The sequence below is a fragment of the Schistocerca piceifrons genome, chromosome 6 (genome assembly GCF_021461385.2).
Source record: "Schistocerca piceifrons isolate TAMUIC-IGC-003096 chromosome 6, iqSchPice1.1, whole genome shotgun sequence".
NCBI classification, from domain to species: Eukaryota; Metazoa; Arthropoda; class Insecta; order Orthoptera; family Acrididae; genus Schistocerca; species Schistocerca piceifrons.
This window is the reverse complement of record NC_060143.1, coordinates 485128653-485139281: the sequence shown is the minus strand read 5'-3', so window position 1 is coordinate 485139281 and position 10629 is coordinate 485128653. Positions and strand designations below refer to the sequence as shown.

At 42.8% G+C, this 10629-nt stretch overlaps 1 protein-coding gene across 1 annotated transcript in view; it reads left to right on the top strand.

Annotated features, from left to right (window-relative positions):
* Positions 1-2810: 2810 nt before the first annotated feature.
* The window catches only part of LOC124803398, a 78989-nt gene continuing 71170 nt past the window's right edge, over positions 2811-10629 (top strand). Inside the window, exon 1 of the mRNA XM_047264582.1 lies at positions 2811-2861. Coding sequence (XP_047120538.1) covers positions 2811-2861 — 51 coding nt within the window. The remainder of the gene's footprint in view (positions 2862-10629) is intronic.

Genomic DNA, 10629 nt, shown 5'->3' with positions numbered 1-10629 from the left:
CACCCCAGTGACCCAGCACAATGTGCTGCTGTGTGTTGGCCTTATAGGACTGCATTGTCAGGGCTGCGGCTGCAGCCGGCTCATCGTTCTTCTTCCCCATTGACTCAGCGCTGCTCTGCTGGGAGCCACTATGTGGCTCACTGTGTCCTTCCTCGCTAGCGTAGCTGGCAATAGCAGGCTGTGGAGTAGCCCGACGCTGGCTCGCTGGCTACAGACCCCGCATCGGCCTCAGGGGGTCGAACAAGCAACCCACCATGTAACGCTGGTGCTCCATCTGCTGCTGTGTGAAGCTGGTGGTGTGACATGCCCCGCCGTCCAGGAGAGCTGCCAAACTTGAATGAATCTCGTTAGAAAATGGCACCTACTTATAGTCGGCTGTGCGCCCCTGTTTTGCTAATGTGCCTCTCCAAGTCATGTACTCACCCTACCTAAGTTGCGCCAGAGGGCGTCTTCTCCCTGTAGATTGCACCATGCGAACCACTGCATTTACTCTTTTCAGTGGTTCAACGGGCCTGTGGCCTCCATTCTACTTTGCAACCGTTGGTATGTGTAACTGAATGCAATCTGGCCCGCACCTGGCTGTAACTTGTACTCAGAATATCACAAAAAACTAACTTTCCCTATCCTAAACGGTGGTTCCACTACAGTTCAGAGACAATGAATGTATCAGAATAACAAACCACCCTGTCATAAAGCAGTGTCTCTGAGAAGCTTATGTCCATGAACCAGCAGGGCTTTGGAAAGGATCACTTGTGCGAAACTCAGCCTGCCATTTTCTCACATGATGTATTGCGAGCTATGGGTGAAGAGCAACAGACTGGTTCCATATTTCTAGAATTTCGGAAATCATTTGACATGGTGTCCAATGCAAGCTGTTAACGTAGGTGCGAGCATACGGAATAAGTTAACAGATACGTGAGTGACTCTGAAACAACTTAAGTGATAGAACCCAGTCTGTTTTTCACAGGGAAGTGTGATAGGACAGCTGTTGTTCTCTATGTACATAAATGATCTGATTGTCAGGGTGGGCAGCAATCTGCTGTTGTTTGCTGATGATGCTCTGGCGTACTGTAAGGTGTCGAAGTTAAGTGAGTGAAGGAAGATATGACTTAGACAAAATTTCTAGTTGGTGTGATGAATGGCAGCTAGGTATTAGTGTGGAAAAATTTAGGGAAGAATTTAAGGAAGAATAAACCTCTAATCTTCGGCTATAGTATTAGTAGTGTCTTGCTTGACACAGTCACGTTGTTTAAATATTTGTGCGTAACATTGCAAAGCAATATAAAATATAATGCGCCTGTGAGAACTGCGTTAGGAAACGCGAATGGGCGACTCCCATTTTTTTTAGGACAATTTTAGGAAAGAGTAGTTCGTCTGTAAAGGAGACCCCATTTAGCACTTTGGTGTGACCTATTCTTGAGTATTGTTCGAGTGTTTGGGATCCGTACGAGGTTTGATTGAAGGAAGACATCGAAGCAATTCAGAGGTAAGCTGCTAGATTTTGTTAGCGATAGGTTCGAAAAACACTGGAAGTGTTATGGAGATACTTCTGGAACTCAAATGGGAATGCCTGGATGGAAGGCAATATTCTTGTCGAGAAAGAGTATTTAGAAAATTTAGAGGACCAACATTTGAAGCTGACTGCCAGACGATTCTACAGCCGCCAATAGACTTCTCTTGTAAGGACCATGATGATAATATTTGAAAAATTAGGGCTCATACAGAAACATATAGATAGTCGTTTTCCCCTCGCTCTGTTTGCGAATGGAACAGGAAAGGAAATGACTAGTAGTGGTAAAGGGTCCCCTCCGCCACGCACCATACAGTGGCTTGTGGAGTATCTACGTACGTGTATACGTCGAATATTACTGAAATGGACTGGCTTGCCCTGTGTATCGACCTGAATCCAATGGAACGCCTTTGGGGTGGGTTACAAGCTCAACTTTGATCCACACCCCAGCCTCCAAAAGCATTACCTTCTCTTGTTTCCGCTCTTGAGGCAGATTGAGTGCCATTCCTCCACACATGTACAGAATTCCAGATAACTTATCGAAAGCATTCCCAGCAGAGATAAAGCCATGACAAAGGTGAAGGGCAGACACATCCCATAATAATGTCGCTACTAGATGTCCAGATGCTTTTGACCAGAAAGTATACAAAAAAATTTACTTGTTTTACTGTGAAGCACTGACAAGGTACTACTGTAAGTTATGCATATTCGGTTATGGGCTGTTTCCGCCTGGCGGGAGCAATAAATGGAGGGTAGTTGTTTGTAGAGGTGACTAAACCTGCATTTCGATCGGAATCCTTAACTCTTGTGCAGCAAATTGTACAGTATACTGCAGCAATCATTTTCAATAAGCAATCACTCGAATTCAGAAGTCTTAGCCATAATCCACACGGTTCAAAACGAAAGTGAAGTTTCCACATGGGTCACTTTTAGTCTGTTGAGGAGTTCCTTCAAAAATTAAGCTGATTCTTATATTTTTGATTGCGTTCCTTAAACTTGTGGGTTGAAATTTTTTGTTTAGAAATATTTCATTTTTATCTGTAATTACTTTTATGTTGTAATTTCATGTACTGACATGTTCCATGACCTTGAAGATTTGCTCCTCAATTTGATCCTTTGGATCGTGATGTGTATATAAATAAATAAACACAGCTGGAGTAGCGTAGCTGGTCGCCTATCTGGAGTTACGTGGCTTGCGTTGAGTGGCTGGAGACTCTCAGCTGGAGTTGTTGTGTTGGAGCCATGCAGCTGGAGTCGCATTGTTGTAGTTGTGCAGCAAGAGTCACACCATAAGGGTCGCATGGCTAGAGTTGCGTGGCTGGAGTCGCAGAGCTTGAGACACAAGGCTGCGGTAACACTCTTGATGCCAAGTTCATGAGTTTGGGCATTTTGACATCGGCCTCTGATTATTGTGCATGTGATATCGTGCGGATGGACTCGCGCGCCCGATGCATGTGCCCGGAGTCGAGCGGCCGCAGTCAAGCGGCCCCAGTCGAGCAGCTGTAGTCACGGTGCTGTAGTGTGCAGCTCTGGTTACGTGGCCTGATTCTGAAGCTTCAGTCACACCCCTTGATTCGCGTGACTTGGGTTTTGCGGCCAGAGTCGCAGTGACCTAGTTGTGCGGGTGGCATTCATGCAGCTAGAGTCAAAGGAGTAAATTCACGTTGCATATGTCATGCTGCTAGAGTTCCGCAGCTAGATGTACGTCTCAAGATTCATGTACCTCTCGTTGACCCATGTTCACGAGTATTGTTATTTCGACGTTGGCCTCTTAATATAAATATTGCTTATTGTCATTTCTTGCTAATATTAGCTTATTCCCACGAAAAGCTGTTTTCACCCAGTTAATACTGGGCAGATATCAAATCTGCATTTAGATTGGACTTCCTAAACATTTGTGCATGTGTTGTGCAGGATATTGTTGCAACCATTTTCAGTAAGCAACCACTCATATTCAAAAATCTTGGTGGTAATCCTCACGTTTTCATATCGAAACTGAAGTCTCCTTATGGGTCACTCTTAATCTGTTGAGTTCCTGTTAAGGCCAGAGCCATCCGAACGGAGTCACGAATATGCATTTGTGTGGGGATTTGGCACAGGTACAGACACTCGGCTAGAGTCGCACTGCTAGAGTTGCTCAAATCTTGTCAACCAATGTTCACGAGTCTGGGTATTTGACATCGGCCTCACAATATAAATATTTTTTATTGTCATTTCTTGATAACAATATTAGCCTATTCCCAATAAAAGCTGTTTTCACTCAGTTTGTACTCTGCAGATATGCAACTTGCATTCGGATCGGAATACCTGAACTTTTGTGCAGAAAATTGCACAGTATATTGCTGCAACCATTTTCAGTAAGCTACTGTTCGAATTCAAAAATCTTATCAGTAATCCAGATGGTTTCAAATCAAAACTGAGGTATCCTCATGGGTCGCTCCTATTATGTGGAGGTGTTCCTTGCAAAGTTAAGCATATTCTTTTGTATTTGATTGTGTTTCCTTAAACCTGTGGATTGAATTTTTTTGGGTTCATAAAAATTTAATTTTTATCTGTTATTACTTTTATGTTGTAATTTTATGTCTGACATGTTTGCTAGTGCTTTTGTTGCAAGTGTTCAGAGGCTTTCACATCTATCTGAAGCCAATGTTCCTACTGGATTACGTACATCAACAGAATTAGAGAGCTCTCCTGAGTCCCAGGCATAAGGAAATCCGACTGGACAAGATATTGACATAGCGTGGATAAATTCCATTTTTTATAAAGTCTGAAGTTAGATTTCTTTGTGTCATTGCTTCAGGAAAGTTTCACCAGCACATCAGCAGCATGATAAATCTTCATAGGTCTGGATTTATCAGCATCAACCAGTCTACACTGTTTCACTGTTTACTGCAAGCAGGTGTTCCAATATGTACTAAAGACAGGATAACTGTAATTAAAGAATGACCAAGCGCGAGTAGGACTTGCGCAATGAGTTTTTCATACAAACATAGTGATGAATATAGATAGTTCATCCATCACAGAAATCGAAAATCTCGACAATTTTTGCCTAATATCAATGTCGATACTGGCTAGATATTGAGCCCTTTAATTCCAAGGCCGTATAAAATTCTCGTCAGTAGTTCCTGAGACTAGTCCTGACATTCAGAAAGAAGCGAGCAGGAGATTACAGTTTATATATTTAGAGAGAAAATTTAATAAAATATTTTTATTTACTTACTAAAATATGACTACCACCTACATTTAATTTTTGCACAGAGTAATATTTTTCTATTATGATTTTGGCGCATGATGAATGCAGTGTAAGTTGTAATGACAACAAACTGTATGTTACGTAATTACAGTATAACAGATTTAGATTTTCTTCCTATACCTGTTCTGTGAAACCTCGCTTCTTGCCAAATTCCATGATTCTAGGTCAAAGGGAATCACTCTATAGGTTTTGATTAGTGAGGTTGCACTGTCAGAATATGTGACATAAATGGGCATCTCATTTAATTGCGTTAACTTAGAAGGTTAAACGTTTTACACCTCCAAGCGACCATCGACTTTAGTTTGTGACATACTTTTCAACTTAATATGTCTACCCATTCCTGGGAAAAAGGGGTTTTAACGGTCAGACAGACAATCGGACAACAATTGTTAAAAATATTTTTTTCGCACAAATTAACAGTATTTTTTCCTGTACGTGAACTGTGAAACTTTTTTCCTTGTTAAATCGCATGATTCTAGGTCAGTGGGACATAGTGTACTCTTTCACTACTCCCCTCTAAAGCAATAATTTCAAATATAATCGATGTAAATATTAATCTCAAATTGTTGCTGATTGGTGGGAGAAAGTGGCAAGTGGGGAAAAATCATTTCATTAATATCCATGGAAAAAGGTCTGTTTCATATCGTTCTCAACTAAGAACTTCCGAGTCGTCACCCAGCTTCGAATTCCAGGCAAGGCTGGTGCAGTTTCCTTGAGTTTTATATCCCCAGAACTCGCTGTATGAGAAAAGTCTTCAAAAAGGACTCTTGACGAGAGTACCAGGCGCCTGTAGACCTGCTATGCTTCTGCTCTTTCGCCGCTACAGTAAGTGTCTTGATCATGATAGTAGGCCATCCGGAATCAAACAGTGGCGAAGGGGTTGCCGGTCTGCAGGCGCCTAGGATGTTTGTCTGTACGGGAGTATTTTTAAAATTCTTAATGAAGGTTGACACCGAGGGCTTCTGGCGAACTGGAGGATGTTAGACGGGCACTTTGCCGTTTTATTGATGCATGTTTCAGTGTCCAATACCTCCCATGATTATGCCATAATTGGACGTAAAACAGGAACGCTGAAAAAGCATAAGCCCGCTTAGCTGCATCGGATCATCTTCAGATTTCTTCAAATGGATCTGAATGGTCGGAGTGGTTTCAGCCTGCACATGAGCGTAAAACCTGCGGGCCGCGATGCACTCGTAAGTGGCGACATTACTTCTCTAAGAAGAATTGAAATGCCCGAGGGTGTCAGCGATGTCAGAGGTTGTGAAGAACGTCTTTCAGTCGCTTATCGCACTGCGAAGTCATTGTCGACCGCGAAGTGCGTGGCATCATCGCCCCAGGGAAAGGGGCGGTTTCATTTTGGCTTATTACATATTTTCCGTCATTGTGGTCACAACTATTACTAACTTGTGCTATGGCATTATTTTCCCGTGATTTCATTTCCTAACTACGTAGATAAGCCATCAACCTTCATTTAATTTTAGATCGACAAGTAAGTTGTCGTACGTTCCTCTCAGCTGTCACAGGGTAAGGAATGAAAACTGTGGTGCAATAAAGTAAAGTAATGAAGTAGGGGAGTATTGAGATTTAAGGTTACGTGAAACGTACTCCATTCACAGTGTGACGTTTCCTTGAAAAACCTGTAAAAAATAAAATAAACCTATACCAGATGTGTAAATGTGAAGTCTAAAGCAAGTACAAAACTGAGTGTATTTCTGTCGATAAATACCGTAGCTAATAGGACAGATAGTTATAAATCCTACAAGTCGTTAATATGATATTTTCTGAGTTGAAAATGTTAATAAAGTATGTATATTAGTATCGAAGAATAACTATACAATGAAAAGCCATTCTTTGTGACCACGGAAATCCTTTGTCTTTAATGTTAAAAAGACTTGGTTCAAAGATATAATATTATTTCTGTCTCTGCTGTTGAAGAATTAATTCAGTTAACTGTTCTAACGCACTATGTATTTGATGTACGTATTTTCTGTTACAGTATATGGTAAAAGTGAATTTCCCTGCTCTTATTAAAATCCTCTCCCTCCCTGTGGAAATATTTAAGTGAAAATAGTTAATTAAAGTGAGTTTTGTAGAAGATTGCCCATCTGACTTTCTTCTGTCGTAAGAGCGCACAGGCGACCATTAACTGGAATTTAATTAAAATATTAAAGATTGTCCTTCACCCTCAAGTAAATACTTTGAACATCGATGATAATTTTCATGCGTTGATATTTGCAAATTTCATTTTATCAGAATTTTTGCGGAATTGAATAGATGAGTTTAACTGCAGTAGACAATAAAGCTTAGGTTTGCTCCACGATGTCTCTGAGTTTGCAATTAAATTTAGTTCTATCTAGGAAATACTTAGCCTAAAATGAAGCCAGCGTGATATCAATCAAATTGTTTATCGTGAGTACAAATGGCTCTGAGCACTATGGGACTTAACTTCTGAGGTCATCAGTCCCCTAGAACTTAGAACTACTTCAGCCTAACTAACCTAAGGACATCACACACATCCATGCCCGAGGCGGGATTCGAACCTGCGACCGTAGCGGTCGCTCGGTTCCAGACTGTAGCGCCTAGAACCACTCGGCCACAAAAAAACGGCTCTGAGCACTATGGGACTCAACTTCTGAGGTCATTAGTCCCCTAGAACTTAGAACTAGTTAAACCTAACTAATCTAAGGACATCACAAACATCCATGCCCGAGGCAGGATTCGAACCTGCGACCGTAGCGGTCCTGCGGTTCCAGACTGCAGCGCCTTTAACCGCACGGCCACTTCGGCCGGCCACTCGGCCACCCCGGCCAGTTATCGTGAGTACAAATCCTTACGCTACACAGCTGATTATATCGCCTCTCTCTTCATAACAATTAATTTATTGGGTAGTACACTAATAGTTTCACGCTACTTCTGATTATCTTTGAGCTAGCTGTGAGTTTGCATAACGTAAACCATTGCAAGCAAAACTGTACCTATTTTTACTAGTATCTTTGCCTGTGTAGCAACTTTGATTATCATTGGCGTATATGTAAGCCACATTTACGAGCGTGCAGAATATACGTGACGGCAACAGCGTATTAAATATCCTTTCCTGTTTCCAAATAATCCTGACCACATCTTACATTTAAATCGGTATACATTAACACCAAAGGAGGGAGAGTGAGAGAGAGAGAGAGAGAGAGAGAGAGAGAGAGAGAGAGAGAGAGAGAGGAGAGGGAGAGAGAGAGAGAGACGATATAACAGGTCCTAGCAGACCCATCGGTACCAACCGACCGCCGTGTCATCCTCCCCACTGTCGTTATTTGATGTGGTATGGAGTGGCCTGGGGTCAACAGACCGCTGCCGCTGTCGGCTCCCGTGACCTTGAACCAATATTGCTCCTCAAGTAGTTCCTCAATTGGTATCGCGCGGCTCCAGCCATGGAAAATCCCTGCAACTACCAGAATCGATTCCGGCTCTCTTGCATGGTAATCAGCCGCGCTAATCGCTCATCTACTAATCGCTCATCTACAGAGATGGAAACTTGGCTTACGTAATGTATGGCAATAATTTAAACAGCTGATGATCCAATTTGGTCATACACTGCGATTCACCTCTCGCTTACTTAGTGTTGCTGGAGCAATAAAAACTTTCAGTGTGTGATTAATGACTCTCTTCTAAATCGCGAATGTGAGTTATCAGGTAGAAAAGCGTCCTATTTCACTGAAACGTTTCTAACAACACTTTCGAGATGATATTGAAAATTATGTTCTACCGCGTCCATATACAGCAACGAATCGAATATTAATTCTTAGGCAACGTATTCCAACACAGAACTGATGATCATAGAACATATTCGGGTTAGTAGTTCGATCCGCGTTTTAAACTGAATGCTACTGGCAATTTGAATCGAGTACGTTTATCTCTTTAGTCTCTGTATCAATATGAATGGCAAGGATGAATGAGTACAAAGGTTTTTTGGCCAATAACTTGCAAATGGAGACTGTTACTCGAATGCATCGAAAGAAACAGAGGTGGCCCTTACAGTGTTTTCTCTCACTTGAGAACCAGGAGGAGGTGTTAGCGCTATTAGAGGAGGAATCATTTATTTGGGCAACCCCTACAAAAACGAGGATCTGGCTACAGCGTCGTATACCGAAGAGAAAATTTCTTTCAGTGATAGACGATGAAGTTGTTTTGGGTTTCATTGAGAGTCTTCGTTGCAGGTTATACTCTAAAATGAAGAGATTGGCATATAAGGTATTATACCAATAGAAGAGCCGATAATGTAGCAGCAGTGCGAAGTACTGAACTTCGGTGCACGTACTGGATTAGAAGTGAGCCTGTTGTAGTAAATATGAGTTCTCCCAGCACGCCTCTCGGATCAGAACGAAGCGTATATCTCACTCTTCTTTGCAAGAAATTAGATGCATAAACATACAAAGTTAGGTTACGAAGTTCACATTTACTCCAAACTTTGTACACCTTTAGAAGTCCATTAGGACAACATAGTGTGCAAGCAGCAAGGCGTGCTACAAAGGAGATTTAGAGAAAAACGGAAGAGAAGTTTTACGCGTCAATGATGTGTGTCGCGACCCAGAGCACGAGAAGGCGGCGATCATGTGTTCAGCGTTCAAGCTATTTAATCAGTGGACCGCTGGATGGAGTCCCGCTCATGGTTTTCTAATTTATATTTTTCCTACATTAGTCCTACTATTTGGTTGGTTGGTTTATAAAAGGGGGGAAGGGACCAAACTACGAGGTCATCGGTCCCTTTTTCCTAATAAAAAAATGCCACATGTGTGAGAATAAAACGGACGAGACATATAACACAAAACGGAAAGAAAGGAAACGCAAGAACGAAGGAAAAGCAACGAACACTAAAAGGAACAAAAGAGGATAAGAAAACACACAGAGACGCTAGAAACAGAAGAGAGTATAACAAGAAATCAGATTACAGTGGCTGGCCGACCACGAGAATTAAAAGGAAAAGCCAGCCACTCTGCAACACATTAAAACCTCCACCCTAAAAGCATTATGGTGGAGGACACAGAGGAACAAAGGACATGGGCTAAAATCTACATACAAGTATAAAACCCACTCACGGGGATAAAACGTAAAACTAAAGCTGCTGCTGAGGCATCGTTGCCCATCACCGAAGGTAGCGAGCTGGGAAAAGTCTGTCAAAGAGCGGCTAAAAATGGGCAGTCCAGCAAGATGTGGATGACTGTCATTTGGGAGCCACAGCACCACAGAGGTGGGTCCTCACGACGGAGTAAGTAACTATGCGTTAGCCATGTATGGCCAATGCGGAGCCAGCGGAGGACAACTGATTCCCTGCGAGAGGGCCGCATGGAAGACTTCCACACATTCGTTGTCTCCTTAATGACACGCAGTTTGCTGTGAGGACTGTTATGTCATTCCGTCTCCCAAAGCTGGAAGGCCCTGCAGCGTAAGACAGAACGCAGGTCAGCTTCGGAGATGCCCATCTCCAGAAGCGGTTTCCGCGTCGCCTGTTTGGCCAGCCTGTCGGCAAGTTCGTTGCCGGGGATTCCGAGTGTCCTGGGGTCCACACAAACACCACTGAACGACGGGACCATTCCAGGGCATAGATGGACGCCTGGATGGACGCTACCAAAGGATGGGGAGGGAAGCACTGGACGATAGCTTGTAGGCTGCTCAGTGAGTCAGTATACAGGAGAAATGATGCGCCAGGGCATGAACGGATGTGCTCAAGAGCACGAGGTATGGCCGCCAGCTCTGTAGTGAAAACACAGCAGCCATCTGGCAAGGAGTGGCGTTCCTTATGTCCTCCATGAACATACGCAAAGCTTACGTGGCCATAAGCCATCGAGTTGCCGGTATAGACCACGTTAGAACCCCG